General features: G+C 47.5%; 1 protein-coding gene across 1 annotated transcript in view; it reads left to right on the forward strand.

Annotated features, from left to right (window-relative positions):
* Nucleotides 1-19,671, forward strand: part of PPP1R12B (protein phosphatase 1 regulatory subunit 12B) — a 124,331-nt gene that overhangs the window by 72,809 nt on the left and 31,851 nt on the right. Inside the window, 5 exon segments of the mRNA XM_040616460.1 lie at nucleotides 1,686-1,776; nucleotides 2,228-2,398; nucleotides 3,111-3,294; nucleotides 3,855-3,967; nucleotides 5,535-5,579. Coding sequence (XP_040472394.1) covers nucleotides 1,686-1,776; nucleotides 2,228-2,398; nucleotides 3,111-3,294; nucleotides 3,855-3,967; nucleotides 5,535-5,579 — 604 coding nt within the window.

Here is a 19,671-nt window from a genome sequence, read left to right on the forward strand (position 1 = left end):
CGCTGAGCACGAGACCGTGAAGGTGGACAGAAGCCATCACGGCACGTGATTTTAGAATGATCCAGATTCCCTGGTTCTTTGAGGTTTCGTCGTGGTGCAGCCAAGTTAGTAATCTTTCTAATATGAACTTACGGGATCAGATGCAGAATCCGTTCAGCCCATTCCCTTTTCCGTGGAGGTGGTCTGTAGTGGAGAACCAGGCAAAGAGTCCAAGGACAAAGTGAGCGTATTCCTTGATAGATCTTCATCCCTCACTTGGCTAATTATTCTTCGAACACACGTAGATCTTTGATACTCTTAACCCGTGGCAGTGGTAGACCTACAAAAGAACATTTCAGGCACCTTCATCCTTGCAGTGAGACAGTCTTAATAATCATTCCCTATTAACCAGGCTGAAGAGTTTGATCTAATTAATCTTTCCCAAGACAGAAGCCACGCCACCAGCACGGAGCAGCTTTGCATGTCCAGAGCCGGGCAGCGGGGCTGGGGCAGGGGCTGGGGCACAAGTGCTCTGAGGAGCGGCTGGGGGAACTGGGGGGGGTTCAGCCTGCAGAGGAGGCAGCTCGGGGGGGCCCTCATGGCTCCCTACAGCTGCCGGACGGGAGGCTGTAGCGAGGTGGGTATCCATCTCTTCTCCCAAGGAACAAGTGACAGGCCGAGAGGAAACGGCCTCAAGTTGCTCCAGGGGAGGTTTAGGTTGGACATGAGGAAAAACATCTTCACCGAAAGGGTGGTCAGGCACTGGAGCAGGCTGCCCAGGGAGGCAGCGGCGTCACCATCGCTGGAGGGGCTGAAAAGGTGTAGTGTAGATGCGGTGCTTAGGGACGTGGTTTAATGGCGAGCTTGGCAGCACTGGGTTAACAGTTGGCCTCGGTGATATTAAGGTCTTTTCCCACCTAAATGATCCTGTGGTTCTGTAACGTGGAGCTCAGACATACTGCTGTGCGATGCCCAGCGCTGCCGCATCCCCCTCCAGTTCTTCCAGTGGATGCTGGGGCAGAGAGTTCACCTTACATGTTTTCATTTGAATAATTCTTTTGAAGTCTCCCAGGTTTAATGAAATCTCCTGGTGACCGGCCCTGTATTTTAACTGTGTGTTTTCCAGTGTTAAGGAACTCGGTTTAATCCGGTGTGTGAAGGTCATTCTTCCATTTTATTGCTTTTTTTCAAGGTGTTTTGGCTTTGTAAGATACCTGCAGTTCAGCCAGTCGCTAGCTCTGATGGGTTTCGTACTGAAGAAGACAGCAGATTGCAGGAGTATGATCATGACTATAACGACGGGAAGGGGGGGTCTGAGGAATGTGTCAGTGCAGGATTTCTGTTCCTGAGATCTTTATCTGAATGAGAGGTGATTTGTGCATTTGGTGGTTTGGGGTTTTTTCCTAATGCTGCAATGACATGGAATGCTGCAAATAATATACTAAATAGTTGCACCTTTTTTAACAGAACATGTTCAACACTGGAGATAATTTAGAGACTCCAGGGAGAACAACATGTGAACATCTGTGTATCGTATGCTCATAGGGAAGTTGTCCCAAAGCAGGAGACTGTAGTCTTGGTAGACGGAACTAAGAATGATTTTTATCCGTATGAAAGAGAATAATATCTCAGCTCGGGAGCTCGCAGAGATGAGAAGGCAGACCATCTGTTTTTGGTTTAACCTCTTCTGCCCTTTTTTTCCCTAGGTCATATCTGACTCCAGTGCGGGATGAGGAGGCAGAATCACTGAGGAAGGCACGATCCAGGCAGGCCCGGCAGACTCGCAGGTCTACGCAGGTAAAGAATGGAAATACTGATGTCTGTGTGTAGGATAAAGAGAGCTGATGGATAGAGAGGCAAGATCTTCTTCTGCTCTTCTGTTATTACTTAGGATGAGGGGCTTGTCTACCCTCTCGCTGTGTTGGAGAGGCTCTGGCAAACGCCCCTGCGAACAGTTATTACGGAGCGCTCCCCCAGGCACGCGCGAGTTGGATTCCAGGGGTCTGATCTCTGCAGTATACCTGCCGTTTAGTTTGTAGCTTGATCACGTATATTTGGGTTGCTTTGAGTCAGTGATTATGTCGGTAGACTGAGAAATGTGTTAAAGCCAAGAGAATTCTCTTCTTTCTCTTAACACGGAGATGAAACAGCCTGGCTGGGTAGAAGCCTGCAGGGCATTTTAAACTGACCTGGAAGACTTGAAATCGAATTGCGTAAATTGAAAAATTCACTTTTACTTTCTTCCCAGGGTGTGACACTGACAGACCTTCAGGAGGCAGAGCGAACCTTCAGCCGGTCTCGGGCAGAGCGGCAAGCTCAGGAACAGCAAAGTGAGAAAGCGGAGAGCACCGAGCCTGCTGAGGACAGCAGTGAGAGGCAGGAGACCCGGTCACGGTGGAGCAGAAATACAGATGAGGAGGTGATCCTCCTGGCCTCAATTCTCATTGTTTCAGAGTTAATAAAGCCATTTAGTATAGCTGAGATTGGGAGAAATTCTTTTGGGGAGTCGGTGTATTTTTAAAGGGGGCAGGCTTGCCGGGAAGGAGTCATCCAGAGGAGTAGTACCGCACCTCGGCGGTCTGTCTGCACGAGGGGTGTGGGTATGTAGGTGTTAGAGGTTAGCTGTGCCTTTGCTTTCTGCTGGGAATTTCACTTTTCTGTCTTTTGCCAGATAATAAAACTGTGTAAATCACAGAAAGTGGAATGAAAAGCCTAATGATAGAAATGTGGCCTGGATCCATCCTTGCCGTGCAGGCTGGGCTGAGGCTTTGTGTTCACATTTTTCCACAGATGTTCTGTGTGTAATGGAAAGCACCCTCGCATCACTGCTGGTTTTTACTCAAAATCATTAGTTTCTATTAGGTAACTTGTTTGCCCTGCTATTGGCTGTAGGGACAAAGAGACTGAGCCCAGACTTCGCAGCGATGCGAGGTTGCTTTCACATTGTAGCTGTGCAATGCTTTTAATATTCATCCCTGTCTGATGGAATGAACCTGGTCTGGCGGATGGAGGTCACCACTTGCAGCAGCAGTGAAGAAAACGCACTGAAAGATTACCGAACTCCCTGAAATCCCAAATCTGCTTGTTCCTCTCCATTCTGCTAACTTTTCGTCACGGTTCTTTGTTTATAGACTGGCTATCGGCGATTAAGGTGCCCAATACAGCCAGACAAACCGACGACGCCTGTGTCTCCTTCCACGTCAGCACCTCTCCTTTATACAAGTTCATACCTGACTCGAACAAATAAGTATCTAGGTCTTGACTCTGTGAATCCAGCAGACTTCAGAGGTGCAGCCACAGAGATGGAGAAAAATGGTATGTACCCAGGAGCTTGAAGAACAGTCAAAGCTCAGGGATTTTCATGAGGTTCAGAACTTCCAATGTGTACAGACAGAGAGAATGAGTTTACTTGTTATTCTGAGGGGAGCGGTATGGGGAGCTGCCACCTCGCAAAACAAATGTTATTTGTTTAAATGGAAATCTTAATGTAGGATGCAGCGTGTTGCTTGTAACAACAGGGATAAAAAGGATGTTTTCCATTTCAGATAAGTAAATGAGATAGTAATCCATGGAGCGTTTAGGTCTTAGATTCCCCCGGTACAGTACAGTTTGTCCTCTGAACAGGAGTAAGTCGGGATGATCTGGGGAGAGCTGACTGCTAGGGTAACCTATCTGGGCTCTGAAAAGGAAGGAGTGTGAGTAACCAGATGTAGTAGGGCACTGAGATTCCATTCCATTCAGTTTAATAACTCCTTTGTAACCTGACACAAGCCAAGATGATCTCGATTGGCTTGGAAAGAGCCCCAGTACCTTAGCAAAAGCACAGCACAGATCTAAGTCACTGAAACCAAAGCAGTCTTTCTTTGCTTGTCCAGAGTGTGAAGATCAGGATTTAGACGACAGATCTCCAAACAAACAGTCGATCCGAGAGAGGCGGCGGCCAAAAGAGAGACGAAGAGGCACTGGCATCATTTTCTCGACAAAAGATGTAAGTTCAAGTTCCTTAGAGAAGAGAAACTCATTCTGTAATATTCAGGGTGAATTTCCCTCCAATTCCAAGCTTCACATTTTTTTCCAAGTCAGTTGATTTTTCCAGTAGTCCTTCCCACTCCAACTCTATTTCAGACTGGCACTTCCAAAGGAATCCCATCTCTGGCCCATGTGACACCCAAGCAGCAGGCTCCGGGAAGCCTGTTCTTGAGCCGTAAATCACCGTGAAAGAGCCCACACAGGAGAAGAGGGTTTAGAAGTCTAGTTCCTGTGGAAGAAGGAGGTCATGAGCCACTGGAATTATTTTCAGATTCCTCTGAGCCCAAGTCTGGCTGCGCTTTAGGCCCCCGAGAAGGAAGACAGTGAGGAATAAAACCTGTGTCTGCATCCCCTGCCCAGCACCAGAGGATGCACAGTATCAAGGCAGAAGAGCTGCCTGTGTCGTCATCATTTCTCTTAGTCTAGGTTCCAAACGGTTTTCTTCAGTCTGAGGGGAAGATCACCCTCCAAACCTTGGTTAGAGGGTCGGGTAGAAAAATAGATCACCGTTCTCACGAGAGAATAAGTATTACAAAATCACGGCTGAGAAGCCTGCAGCAGTTCTTGTCCAGCTGTGGACATGCCGCCTGCCTGGTACACCCGGGGTAGAGGCTTCCTGCGCAACACAAGGAACAAAAGCCCCAGTGGTCTCCCTCGTGGCAGCAGTAGATATCTTGAATATTTGGAGTTACAGACAAGTTGAATGGCCCTGCTGGAAGCCTCAGAATGTCTGTTGAAAGACATACCACAGACACCCCCTTTTTTTATTATTTTCAAATGATTCTTACAATTTTTTCACTTGCGTGCCAAATGTGATTTTTTTTTTTTTTTTTTTTACTTATTGTTTTGGTAGTTAAATGCTTTACAGCTTGCCCAGTTGTCTGCTGGATCATTGTAGTAATATTCCTCGCTTCAGAGCAGAAGGCAAACACTTCTCAGTTTTAGTGCATTTCCCCATCGTCTCGATACAAATCTGCAGCTCCAAATTCTGAAGCACCTTGAGTTCAGCACGGAGCAGTGTGGTGCCCTGGTACCTTTCCACTGCTCCGCGAGAACCTGGAGCTGTTACAAAGCAGCAGTGGGTCACAGAGCCTGCCTAAGTGCAAGCTGTCTGGGATGACTAGTCTTTCCTCCTGGTGTTTAGCCGAGATGGAGAATATTCTCTGAAAGTCAACGTTATGTCAACGTTTCAGATGCGCAGGCTTCCCAAGTGTCGCACTTGTCCCCTGGGCACAGTGTTGACGTGTGCCGTGGGTACCCTGCTCCTCCTCCCGCTGACCCTTGAGGAACATCCAGATTGCAGTAGCCATCTCGAGAGTCTGTCCCCAGTATGAACAGCTTCTAAATGGCCCTTGGGTTACCAAGCCTGATCTGGCCCCAAAAGTCAGCCAAAAGCATCCAGACAGGCATTTCTTTCGATGTGTTCTTAGCTTTCACGTGAAATCATAAGCAATACATTATCTTCCTGTGATGAAATTTTGTTGTCTCCAAGGCTGCCTAGTTAAATTGTTTGCTTTTCATCCTAGGATGATGATGAAGTTGATGGAAATGAGGAAGTGAAGGAACCCCGGGTAAGTGAAAGCACATCTACATAGCTGGTGTTTCACTCTTGAGTGTTGGTGGCAAGAAGTCTGTGGCTTTACTCTTGTTTATACGAGAGGTTCAGGCTCTGTTCAGGAGCTGGGTACGAACCGGGAGGTAGCTCTGAGAAGCACATGGCTTACTGATTTCTTGTCTGAAGGACAGAGAACATCTACAGACTGGCCTAAGTTCAGAAGTTGGCTCTTCGAGAGCTCCATAGGCAGTTCTCAAAGCTGGCGGGTCTGCAGCAGCAGCAGGGGTTGAGTGCCCTCCTGAGAGTGCTGTCAGAGGCTGTGGTGGCCGGGGAGTGTGGCTGTCAGGTGTCCCCAGGAAGGAGCATGACCTTGTATCTCAGAATTGCCCCAACACTGTTATTTTGGACATTAAGTTTTGTATTTCTAAAATCTGCGCTCTTGTCTCCTCGTGGACTTGTTTACTTGTGGGAAATTGTCTTGGCAAGCAACACGTCAGAGACTGTTCATTGTTCCCCTGTTCTTGCAACAGTCTCATTATCCTTTGAGGCTCTCTCTTTTCTTTTATAATAATTATTAAGTCCTTCCAAATTGCATTGATTTCTTCTGGCTTTATCTGTCTTTGTCTAAAAGACATTTGAGCTTGACAATATGACTTACTCTGATGATGTTACTAAAGCTAAATACACTTCCAGACTATTAAAACGTGATGTGCAAGACCTGGGAAACAGCAAATTTAAGGTTGCCTAGGGGTCAGCCTGCTTGTGTGACGTTTAATCTTTGCCAGAAAACGCTGAACTTGCGGTAGCCTTTCCACGTACTTCGCAATTCAGTAGAGTGGTTGAAGCATCATTTTGTTTAAATTAACTGGTTCTTTGCTGAAATTTTGGGTAACGCTCTTCCGAGTATATTTTTCTTTCCCTTTTTGCAATGCTCTGTCGCAATGGGGCAAGGTGACGGTGAACCTGCTGGGGACCCGAGGCTGGTACGGTGCTGGGGTGGCTCTTAGCATGTGCTTATCCTTCCGTGCCAGCCTTTGCTTTCCAAGAGCTTACTCTGCAACGTGGAGTGCGGGATGTTCCTGCTTCGAGTAGCCCAGCTCTTCCCACAGGGGTTTCTGCTCATGGTGGTACACGGCTTCGTTAAATCTTCCACTTAGCCCTGCATGAAAGATTCAGCCTTTTATCATCCCTAAAATTGTTTTGACACTTCTGCTGCCTCACAGTAAGAGTGAAGGAGGGATATTTTGTAATGTGTAAGAAGTAATAATAATAGGGACACCTTGTTTCCAGCAGTCGTGTTTTGGACTTGCTGAGAATGTCTTGTTCTTCTGGGAAGTTGTCCCACATTAGCTAAATTAAGACAAAAGAGTGTCTGAGGCTGCAGGTTTGGAGGCTTCCTAGAGTCTAAAATTGCTGAAAACGCTACTGAGCACAGTCCTCACCACTTGTGTAAATGGGTAAATTGCACCTCGTAAGAACCCACCATATGTTCCTGCCCAAAAATTCAGGGTCATCCAGTCTCTGATGCTGTTTTTCCGCAAATCAGTAGCAAGGAGTCCTTCTGTCTTCCTGTGATTTTCTTGTGGGTTCCCATGTACTAGCAGAGCAACTTTGCTTTGGTTCCCTTGGTCCCCTTGTGCACGTGCTTGGTGGTGACAGTCCCCTCTTCCCTTAGGCACGTTGCATATGCTAGACCCTGGGTTAGACTTTCCTTCCACTCTGCTGGTGCTGTTTTTCACATTCTCCCAGTCCTCTTGGTTTTATCTGTTTTCAGGTTCGTTTTTTTTACTGCATGCCTCCGGCATCTTGTCACTTGATCAGGCTTGACTGGTTTATTTTACATCCAAATCAGAGAGATTTCTGCCCTGCTAGCTGGCCATCATTTTGGCAAGAGTCACGGAGCAGCTCCTTGCTTTCTGTTCTAGTATCAAGCAGGAAGTACAATTAATGATCATTAATTCATCAGTAATAATCATTCTAGAATAGCAGGTACCACCATCAGAGTTGTGGACCCAATCACACTGAAGTGTCTCATTTTAGTTACAGACCCCCAAAACTCTCCTGATTTGATGTGAGGGGGTCGGGTTTGTCCTCCAAGTGTTTATATCTTGGCTGATCTTGGGAAGATTTTCACGTGAGCCAGAAAAGGCCCAACTTGAATTCCCTCCTCCAAACTGCGCAGCGCCGGAGATTAGCAAAGGAAAGGTAAACGCAGGTTTTGAAAAAAAAGGAGTAAATACATGTTGTTCTAAGTGGATGAATTATTCTGGCTGAAACTTATGAGCACCAGCGTGGGAAACCAGCCCAGACACTCTGGCTGAGGTGTAGGCAGCTGCCTGCAGTCTCCTAATAGGATGTGTCGGGCCACCTGCGCGCATGCTCTGCCGGCCCTGCCGCTCTCCTGGCGATGCAGACTGCTTGGATGCGTTGCGGAAAGTTGGAAGAGCAGACAAAGTTTTATTGTGGAATAAATGTTCAAGGGCACAAGGACTTCAGCTGGAAAAAGCCTCTGGGGAAGCAGCTCTGGGGGAGTTTTTTGCGTGGTTCCGCAAAGGAAAGAGCCTTTGCTGGTCTGAAGAGACCTGAGTTTGAACCAGAGGTGGGGGGAAAGAGTCTGGCCACAGTCTAGTCTCTGTTTCTCAGAAAGCAGAAGTGATGACAGTCTGAAAGATTGTGCTAGTACCAGAGCAGAGTGGGCAGGCTGGCATTGGGAAACCTCTGCTCCCTGCCAGGCAGCGACCGAAATACCGGCGAGAATTCCCTGGTGGGGGGGGCACAGGGAGTACGAACACGGTACAGCCGGTGCAGATGTGAACCAGTGCCTCTAGTCTGGGATGCAGCAAGTGCAGCAGTAATGATGAAGGCTAAAGAGGATGGTCCAATGTGACATTTCGGAAAGGGTTTTCCTTATCCCTGGCTCTTCTGGCTTTGACTTGTACCTGTCTTGCCACAGCCATTAAGCAGCAGCAGAAACGGGGTACCAATTTGGACGAAAAGTGTATTTGAAATGCCATACATGAGAGAAATAGAACAATGTTTGTTATCCTTTAAAGAATGTTATCTCCTTGAAGTTCTCTTTAGTAGCGTTGCAAATGTGCCTCACCCATGTGTTAAAATTGTTGGTCAAAGAAAAGCTTTAAATACAGGGGAGTGCGCTGCGTGTCATGTCGGTAAAGTAACAATTTCTGGGCAGTGAAAGTGTCAAAGAAAACATCTGTTCTCGTGAACTTCCTCTGGGGCAGTCTGTATAGCGCAGTGTAAAACCCAGACCCATTAATGGAATTAACTTTTATGCAGGAATAACACTGGAACATACGATTATGGATTACAATCACAGTAAGTGTATTAAGTAGGCTCCATTTCTGGCTCCCTGTACTTTGATTTATGAAACACGAGTATTTTACATTCTGCAAAACGCCATTCAAACCCGCTCTGTTTTGTAAATATTACGTGTTCTGCCTAATTCTGCTACTAACACGAAATCACCAGATGCAGCTGGGTACTAACAAAAACTAAGCCTCTGTCTTAGAAGGGCTGAATTTGTAAGATTGATTCTGTGAATTCTAAGGGAAGTCCAATGGACTGGAAATTTCCTCATACAAGTTAAATTCCTTAGGGTTACACCTGTTTCAGAGTTATGACTTGGGGGTCCCGATTTTGGTATGTTCTTTTTCTCACCTATATTTTTGCTTTTAGTGGCGTTTTACCCTCCACAGAGGCTTCCAGTCTAGCTTTGGTAATCGTGGTGTTTACCTCTGTTAAAAGATGGATTTGATAAACAACTGACAGATCAGAAATGGCTTTAGTGAGTGTTTTGGGACTTGTCTGTCGTAGCCAGACTGCATGTATTGGGAGCCCTGGGAGTCTTTGCAACTGCCCCGCATCCCACGATTTTATTGCCACCCTTCCCCAGTGCCGTGGGGGGAAGCGTGGCACTGGGGACGTGCCTGCGGACTGTCTTCTTAAGCTGAGGAAGGCCCCGAGTCTTCCACTTTCTGGCCTCTCGCTGCCTAATATGGTAAGGAATGTCCGCATGGACCGCGTTGTGCTGAGACCCGAGGGGAAGCGGACGAGTAAAAGGGAACAAAATAGGCAAACTTCTTGCTAGCTGAGAAGAGAGTAAAATCTTTCCATTTAGATAGCGTTGTATGGTAGCATCGTCCTGCGCACTGCTAGCCCAGGGTCCCTTCTGGGGACTGAGGATACCAGTATTTTTCCCTGCTTTTACCCTTGAATATTTACTTCTAGCATAGAAGCAGTGTGATGTGGGAGGGAAGCCATCTGGCCCATGTCCAAGGTAACGGAGGTGGTACTGTGCGTCACTTGCATGACTATAGTTAAATTATAGAGCATTTAATTATGTGCAACGTAAGGCTGTGAGAGATTGGCTGCATTTAATCCTGTTTATAAACAAAATGCTCTAATGGGCTGAGTATGCTGTGAGGAAAGGAGATCTTTAATATGTGTATAACCAGCAATATGAAATAGCAGGAGATTGCTGCAAAAGCACGAGCTAACGTTTTGCCATAGAGCTTTAAATATGATGAACAACACTTTTACTGTGTTTGGAGTGCCCTGGGTTCTTTGGGAGGTGGAAGGAGGAAGACATTATAGAAATTGAAATTGATTCTGCAAATATTTCTGCAAAAAAAATTCACATCTGCCCAGATTACTTGCTTCATGGATTCTCCAGCCTAATATGCTTGTCTTGTTTTTTCTTAACCTTAATGTTTTGAGAAGGGCATCAGACTTGCTGTCTACTCTCCTTGTTGATACAGCATTTAAATCATCAGCGTGGCTGCTCGGTTCCTATTTACAGCTCTGGGAAAACATATTGTTTGTGCTTAAAGCCAAGCAATCCAAGTCGGCGATGTAGACTACAGGGTTACAGCTAAATGCGTTCAGGTTAATTCCTCTAATTCACTGAGCTGCTGAATTAGGAAGGTGTAATGTGAAGCAGTGTCCGTGATGGAGATGAGTAACACAAAACCAGCTAAAATCCCATCTGCGAGTCCCAGGAAGATGAGGCAAAATAGAGTCCTCCAGGAATGATTTCCAAGGTCATAGACTCTAACTATTTAAGGTAACTTTATGCTTCAACTTCTCGTTTAGTAAATTACTCTTGGAATTTCAGTGTAGTCTGAGGTGACTGATCTTTCTCAGTTGTCAGCAAGTAGTTTCTCCTGGAGCAATGGAGCTGAGGCTGGCAATGCATCAGATACTCGGCAGATACCTTGGCTCTTGTTGGCATTGCTGGGAGGCCTCCGCAGCCAGTTCAAATTATCCCGTTTCACCCCAGGGTCCTGTCCCTTTTGCCTACATGGCAGCTATCTCACAGGTGTCCTGGGATCCTTTTGCTTTCTTCCCAGAAGGAACTGGGAGCAGTGTGGTGGATGGGGTGGCAGCAGGATCAGTGCCATGTGGCTCCATCTCTCCACCCGCTGTGCAGTGGCGATGGGGCACAGCCACTCCAGGAGACGTTCAATGTTGTGGCTGGTAGCCCGGACCTGTTGGCCTGAGGAACAGCGTGTTGCCTCCTGATTGTAGCCTGAAGACAGAATAACTGTTGTTTTGTGTCTAATTGTGTTTATAATTTTTGACTTTTTAAAGGTTAACAGCATAGGTTTGTGCTTATACATGTAATGGAGCATCACGTCAATTTTTTGTTTCAAACTCTGTTTCATCATGACATGCTCAAAATTATGGAAAGGAAAAATATCTCTAACTGCTTAACTACTTGCAGAATGTTCTCTGCCCCTCTGGGAGCTGACAGTTGTCCTTTGTCAGTCATCCAGCAGGCCACAGGGAGGATGTCTTTCCTGATGTGGTTGAAGATACCCTCCAAAAAATCTGGTCTGCTGGATGAAAATTCCTGCCTACAGCAGTAGATGTCTGGGCAGCCCTTACAGCCGCGCCGGGTTGTCCTGGCCAACTGCTTTGGGGCACAGGTGGGTTGTGCAGGGCAGGAGGAGCAGGCTGCAGCAGATGCAGCTCGGGGGTATCGTGCTGGGTGCTTGCTTTCCCCCCCCCCCTCTCACCAGCGCACCGCTGAGCGCCTTCGTGGCAGCGCCCCTCTGAAGCCGAGAGACCTTGCCTGGACGGACCGTGCAGGGTGGCGCGGTCCCATGTTTAGGTAGGGAATGATTTATCTCCCTGACGTATCGAGAAGGAGCAAAAAGCAGAAGCTGTAGTGCTGGATGGCTAACAAGGAATTGAAGAGTAATCTAAATTTGTTCGGAAAACTGAAGTCAAATTCCCTGGCAATAAAATATCCTTTGGAAACTACCACTGTAGGAAAAATTGTGTGATGCAAGTGTGGTGATGCTGTTTGTCCCCCTTGTCTTTAAAAGGTCACTTTTTGTTCTGGGTTTATATCCTCCCACATGCTTCTCTTCAGAAAAAGCCTCAGATTTGGAAAGCCATTGTTAGTTTTTTGCTCTTGGACATGGAGTTTCCCTACGAGAAGTCACAGTGTTTGGCAGAAGCTGCTTCATTATTTGGTATGTCAAGATGTAGAATCCATAAGCTGCAAAACACCCTCCTGGCAGGAATTTCCCACCAGCTTTGGTTTAATTCATGCCTCAGCATGGTTTTGTTACTCATTATAGTAGGTACTTAGCAAGTAGCTAATGCTGGGCACTGTTGTGGGGGGAGGGGTTGGCGCTTTTTTTTGTTTGTTTGTTTTTCATATATGTAGGCTTTTTTTTTTTTTATTGCTCCTAGATTTCATCCTTGGGAGTGAACATAACCTTCTGCACCACAATCTGCTGCTGTTGAAGGAAGGCCAGAAATAGGCTTGAAGCATAGTTAGATAGCAATGTGTTGAAGTTATACATTTGTTTGGCCAGCGGCACTAGAATATTGCTTTGTGTCAGCCAGTTGCTTCCACAGACGAGCCAACAGAAAGGTTTTATAGCCGTGGAGTGGCTGGGGTGGGTGGGAGGTATGCAGAATCTGACGAATTTAGATAAAGAGCAAAATGGATCATGACTCTGTTGTGAGAGCTCTGAGATTTCTCTTTCTCTATGTCATATTTTGGAAAGTCCCTTAGCTTGAAACAGCTATGTTTGCATCTGGTTGTTTTATTAGTGTTTGCTTTCTCAGTTTCCCTGACATGGCCTGTTAATATCTTTGCAAATTTCTGCTACATTCCTGCTTTGTAACTCAGGAGGAAGCAGCACAAACATCTTTGTAAGAAAAAGCTGGATCAGGGGAGAGGGAACCTGTCCGTAAACCCCTGCAGAGTGCAACCGCCGGACTGCTTTGACTGGAGAATATTATTGTCCTTAATGGTAGTAACGGGAGGAAATCACTTGATTTTTGGCGTCAGCAATGCTCTAAACTGGACTTCAGAGCAGACAGTGGAAAGCATCTCTCTGGTTTTTCTCATGCTGCTTTTTTTAGTTGAACAAAACATGGTATCGAGCTTGGGAAAGAAGCCTGAGCGTGAAAAGACGGAGCCGAGTTTTAGGTGGACATGAAGCAACTTATCTGTAGGCATCAGTCTTCTGGCTGGTGTGTAAGACATCCTGAGGATTATGGCATGAAAATACGCAGTGTGGGGGTCGCCCCAGGCCTCTGGGTTTGTGATCGTGGTTGCATTTACAGCCTTGAGGAGTGGAATCAAATCTGTGGTCTCAGAGACATTTATTTTTGGCGGAGCAGTCGCTGCCCCATCTGTCTCCCTCTAACGGGAGGCCGTTGCTGCAGCGTTGTTTTATTGCTGCTGGTTATTGCTACCGCTGCCATCCATTTCTGTAACCTCTCGCCATCAACCCTTCTGGAGATGATGAACTCAAGATAATGAAATCCTTCTCCCTCTTCTGCGGTCTCCTCTTTATATTCAGTTCTCATCCTCTGAAGTTAGGGAGGTCCCCAGAGGTGTCAGCGAACACCCCTGCTTCTTGCCCTGTTACAAGCGCTGGGTTAGACTCCTGAAGGCACCTTGCCTGTTCTTCCAAAAACTCTGTCCTTGCTCCACAGGACTACTGGAAGACTTTTCTCCTGCATGCATGTTTCAACACTTACAGGTGCTAAAATGATGCTTCTGTGCTGAGAATGGTGCTTTTTAAACTCTCTTCACTACTGCTTTGTATTTTCTTTATTTGTAAGAAAGCAAAAAGAAAAGAATTGAGAAGTTTTGTATTTAAAATGCGCTGTTCTCAGCCCACACTAGAATTACCTGCTTCTACTGCTTAATCCGGGTCTGCCTAATAGGTGTAGCTCCCAGCCCCTTTTATGATAAATTTAGTGATGGGAATAAAAAGTGGGGGAAGTATGATGGTATATGTGCAATTACAGACTGTCAGCTGCTGCGTGTGTGTTTGGGAGGAGAGGAAGATCCTTTCCTTCTGCTTCCTATCTGCGAGACATAACGCCCGATCTGCTCCTGGGAATCCTAGTCAGTGCACTGCGGATGAAAGCCTGCTCGCTCGTGCGGGCTGTGTTCCCTTCCGAGGAAGCTGCTGCGGCGCCTTCACATCGCCGTTACAGCACAGCTTATCGCCCGGCCAGTAATTCCTTTGCTACAGCCCTTCAGCCGTCTGTTGCCAAACATAACCATTCCTGCCTCTTTCAGCTCTGCATAAACCCTGCGAAGCTGTAATTGAACCTGTGAAAGCTTGCATATCAATTTGAAGTAATTTATTTACAGTGGTTTAAAGCGGTTTTTATATAGCGTGTATTTTCAGTCAGCTCTTCATTATGCAAAATAACGGTGTGTTGGGTATTTCGGTGAATACAGCTGCTACAGCTTTGACCCTGAGTTGTCCCACTTAACAGCAGCCCTCTGCATCCTTGCAGTGTATCTGCAAACCAGATTACAGCTCACAGATAATACAGTTAGCTGTACAAAGGAAGAAGGTTTATTATGACAACTTTGAAAGGCTGGCTTTTTGTCGCATCTCCTGGGTTAAGTAGCGGCGCTGCTAATTCCGAACCGACTCATTATGCATCGAAATGAACGGTTTCTCTACGGAACCTGCAGAGTTTCTTTGCACAAAAAGCGATGGGTACAGTGAATAAAGGTGTGAGAGCAGGAGGGTTAACAAGACCCAGCCTTTTCACGCAGGTGAAAGCCTTCCCAAATATTTTGGTAGTAGCATAGAGACTTTTTACTGCAAGATTGCATGTAGAGGAAGAAATGACTGGTAACCAAGGTGGAGTAATGACCGGTACTGTAACCTTTCGTCTGCCTGTGGAGCCCTGGTTGTTAAACCCAGACGATATTCCTGGCTTCGGACCCGGGATTCGGACCCTTCGGATCGGGATTCGGACCCGATCTTAGATTGTTCACATGCTTTTCCTTTGCAATTAACAGTGCTCGGGTCTGATTTGGCTGTAGCGGAAGGCAAGTGCAAGGCAAGCAAGATGCTCTTCCAGGGACAAAGCAGTGGTGCCATTTAGTGTGCACAAAGGCTGCATGTCATTTTGGGCTTAAATAATCACAAATCTGGGACATCGTGAGGTGAAGGGAACCACAGGATTGATTAAACTTTGCCCACAGTATAAATATTATTACAAAAGGGAGGTACAATACTCTTACACTATGGATTTCAGTTTGGTATGCTGATCCAGTAGCATAAAAGCAATAGAAAATCTAATCTTGACTCTGTTCTCTATAGCCTGCATCAATAATTAATGGGTTTTTCATGTTTAAACTGAGTTTCTCTTGATTTTTTTATGGAACTACTTTGGACCTAGAACAATTATTTTATAGGCATATAGTAGCTTTGTAGCTGGGCTCTTGGAAACAACTGCTAGGGTAGTTTATTTTGCTCCATTTCTCTAGAGATGTGTCGTGAGAATAAATGCAGCTTTAGAATTTATTTCAGTATTGTGTAAAATTGCAGATTTCGGTGTTTCCCTGGACTGGGACATGACTCAGCAAACAGGCAGTGTGCACTCCTACAAGTGAGGCATCCAGAAGTGAGGATTGTGAGGATTTTAATTAAGCAGCAAACAGCTACACTCCGTAGGAGTGTACCAGTGGGGCTGCATTAAGCAGTGGGGAGGGGGTTCTCTGCTTCCCAAAGAGAAGGGAGCAAAATGGCCTCAGCAGCAGGTTCAGGTGAAAACATGAAGCGTGCTGCCCGCCTCTCCCTCTTGCTGCTCATCTTAGGTTATAATTCACACCTTGTGTCCCTGCACGCGGCCCCGCTGGTGCTGTATTGCTCAGCGCGGCACAGGAGGGGCTGCAGCAGGGGCTGTGCCACCCATCCTCAGAGGCTGAGGGCGTTAGTTCTCCTGTTCCCAGCTTAAACTGTTCCCTGGCGCTGAGGCCAGCTGGCAAGGAAGGCTCAGCCGTGGTACCGAACCCGCTTACCCTCCGCGTCGGCACGGCTGTGTCCGGGGCACCTGCTGGGGCTGGTCCCTGCAAGTGCCCGGGCTGGACGTGGAGCAGCATTGCTTGGCGAGGGACAGGATGGTGCCAGAGAACCTTCCAGCAGCTTCTGTGCCTGCAGGGTGTGTGCCGGAGGGCAGGGATGCTCCCTGGCTGTGTTTAACGTAACAGAGTAGCCAAGGAGGCCCTGCAGGAAGGTAGCAGTGTGGAGAGCATCCTGGTGCTGTGCGGCCCCGGGTTGGTGCCTTCAGCTCGGCCCCTCCGTCAGCTGAGCCTTGTGCAGCTGGAGACGCCAGCGTGCTCGTCGGTGTGTGCCTGCACCGGGGAGATAGGAGGTTTGGCTGCGAATGAAAAGAGTCAGCTGAATGGGAAGGAATTCAGCAGCGCGCAGGACAGCGCGGTAAACCTGATGTGGAAAATGACAGCTAGGACTTTGAGGAGGTACTTTGGGGATCATTTGTTCCAAAAATACCAACTACCCTCCCTCATCCTTCAAGTTTTATTAGAATTCTGGTCTCCCAAGAGGGCTTCTCCTTTTCCTCTCCTCTGCGCTGTCAGAGAACATGCCGTGGGCTCACGTCACCCGTGAGCATCGCTCTGCAGCTCTGGCTGTGACTCCTGGCTTTGCTTCCCACTCCTGTCGGCTGCAGGTCGGAAAGCCGCCGCGCCGCTTGTGCTTATTTTTAATCAGTGTCACGTTCTGTAGGTGAAGATTTTCAACACAGGTAGAAGGGGTGTTTGTATTTTTCCCCTCAAATATTTAGCTCAGGGCTTTGTCCTCTTTCTGGTGTGTCATTTTTTTGGATATGGGTCCAGCTCTCTAATACAAAAAATCGGATACAGACACAGGTGACGTTACCAAAGGAAGGGAGAGGATGGCCGTCTGCATGGAAAAGGGAAGATGCCTGAGAAGAGCGATCATGGTCAAGACCATAGCTCTAAGTACAGGAAATACACTACCACGTATCGATGTAGGAAATACAGTTGTGCTGCTGTACTCATTTTATACTCACTGTACTTTGCCCAGAAATACGCTGCAGCCTGAAGTTACCATCTGGGCAGCCTCAGGGGTTTGTGTCCAGTGGTTGTGGAAATGCTCACGGAAGGTGATGGCTGAGCTGGACGGGGCTGTGGGCGACCTGGGCTGGTGGCAGTGTCCCTGCCCGGGGTGGGGGTTGGAGCAGGGTGGTCTCTGAGGTCCCTTCCAACCCAAACCGTTCTGTGCGCACCTTTTGGGTTGCTGTATAAAACCTCCTTAGCAAAGGAGGTGGCACCCCAGCACCAGCACCGAGCACGCTGCTGGTTCCTACTGAGGAATATCCTCAACAGACAGAAACAGTCGGATCTAAACCATGACCTCGAGCGTGACAAACATCAGGGTGTGAGGACAGCAGCACCGCAAGGGAAGAGTTGGGTTTCATACTTCCACAGGGGGAAAACTTGAAAGCGAACCATACAAAACAGCAGGGAGAAACCTGTTGGTGAGGGAGGCGCCTTCGTTGGAGCGGTGGTGAAACCCGGCGTGTTTTGCCATCTTGCATCTCGTTCTGCTGCCTTTCTCCTGCTAATCAGAATGCTAATTCTCATGCCACCCCTTCTTTTTAAAACGAGTTATTGTCCACCAAGATGCGTTTTGTCAATCTGTGAGGCATCTGCACTGGATGACTAATTAACTTTTAATTAGTAGGGAATAGAAAGCTCAGTTTTTGCTTTGGTTTGAGGCTCTGGCTGTGAGTTCTGTACTGAAATGTTGTTTTTGGAGCTTTCCTGCCCCTCCTCAGCAGAAACACAACCTTGGAGGGATGTGGCTACGATTTGTTTGGGACTGGACGGGAGGGGAAGCAAATCCCCGCAGTTCTGAGCTGTGCAGCTCCACCTTGGTGACTAAGCTGGGCTTTGTCAGACTTTAATTGTGATTGGGACACTCCAGCCTGCTGGCGGCCACACGGGTTAGCCCAGTTTCAATTACTCTCACTGTTTTGAAATCCCAGAAACTGAGACTAGTGTGAAACGATCAGCCCTGTGTGCACGTTCTATAAATATGCATTTAAAATGTCTGAATTACCTTGTTGCTGCTGTGCAGCAGGGTCAGAGTGCCGGGAGAGGTGTGTGTGTGTGTGGGGGGGGTGATGAGTGCAACAGATGGAGGCTGGAAAGATCAAGGTCCTGCCATGGTCTCCGTGAGCAGCGGGGTGCCTGTCACTACCTTCTTGTGTGTCTGGACTTAATTTCCATACCTTTAGAAGGGAATGCAGAAATATTGCCAGGCAGAATTAGACCTCTCCAGCCTTTTTTATTTTTTTTCCCCTCACCCTCCTGCAGTCAGTGAATAATGAGTCCCCTCCTTCCTCATGATGAGGTATCCAGTAGAAACCTGATCTGGAAGTTACTTTCTTAGAGAAGGACAATCTGGCAGCCCCTTTCCTCTCTCCATGGCAATGCTGCATTGCCCCTGGATAGTGAAGATGCTGGATGGCAGGAGAAATTAATGCAGCTGCTATTCCAAGCACCCTTCCCCAGCTACGTGTCAATAAAATTACACAGTTGCCAAGCAGTGTGCAAAAAAGGGGCAGTATTGCAAATCAACAATGATACACATAAGCACAGTAATACTCTTTAAATTATCTTTATATAGATATTCTTCTGCACTTGCTAGGAAATGTTTGATGACAAAGCAGCCTGTGGAGCTGGAGCAGAATGGTTAACTGCAGGCACCCAGGGGCTGGTCAGTAGCTGTTTCAGGTGGGTGTGGATGAGTCCAGATGAGGACACATCCCTCGCTGTGGTACTGGTCTGCTAACACTGCCTTACTGGAACTGGTTTGGTGCGGGTACCTGGGCTGATGCTTTCCAGCAAAGGAAAGCATAGATTGGCAACCTTATGGTTGCAAGGCTGTACTTGGGGGATGAGAGCTATGAAGTCAGTGCACCCACTGGGTGGTTGTGGGCGTTTTTCAAATGAACATCCCGTGTGCTTGTTTAGTTGGGACCTGAGGGACATCCGCTTGCCTTTGCAGTGACCAATCTCGCCGTCGCCTGAGATGCTTTCCAGTGAGCTAGCTGGTGTAGCAGCAGCATGGCTCAGCCAAGAGCTAGCTGGAACTTTGTTGACAGAGGTACATGCTCTCTCCACCCTTTCTCTTACCCTCCGAGCTCCTCCTCAATCCCAAATGTTCCTTTGAGTAAGGGTACATTACACAAGCTCCATGTCGCCTTCTTGCAGCACAAGACAGGGTTATGAGCAAACAACAAAAATCCTGTTGTGCTTGCATCAGTGTGGCCTCCCTTTAACGGTATGTACTGCTCCGTGTCCTTTAAAATATCTCCCTTTGTCGCAGCCGCAAAACGCGTGCTGGAATTTAAGCTTTGCAAACTGCCGTCGACTTGCCTCTGACCTCCCGCTCGCAGCCCGTCAGGCCTTGGGAGCTCGTAAGTTATTTTCTTTTCTTCCCCCACTCCCCCCGCCCCCTTTTTTTTTTTTTTTTTTCCTTTTTTTTCCCCCCTACAAGTGGCAGCCCAAATCCCAAGCTGAAAGTGAATCGCTGCTGCTGGCCACCCTCCAGCATTCCTGGCGGAGCGAGTCAGGATCTGGAATGTCAGAAGGCAGCGGCGGGAGGGACTGGAGAAGGCTGCGCGCGGGTAACGGCGCCTGGGAGGAGGAGGAGGAGGAGGAGGAGGAGGACGGAACAAAACACAACTTCATCTGGACTGCCCCTTTCCAAACCAGCGTTTGTTCCTGATTTATGCTTTCGTGTTTTGCTTAAAGC

This window comes from Falco naumanni, chromosome 17, assembly GCF_017639655.2.
Source record: "Falco naumanni isolate bFalNau1 chromosome 17, bFalNau1.pat, whole genome shotgun sequence".
Lineage (NCBI taxonomy): Eukaryota > Metazoa > Chordata > Aves > Falconiformes > Falconidae > Falco > Falco naumanni.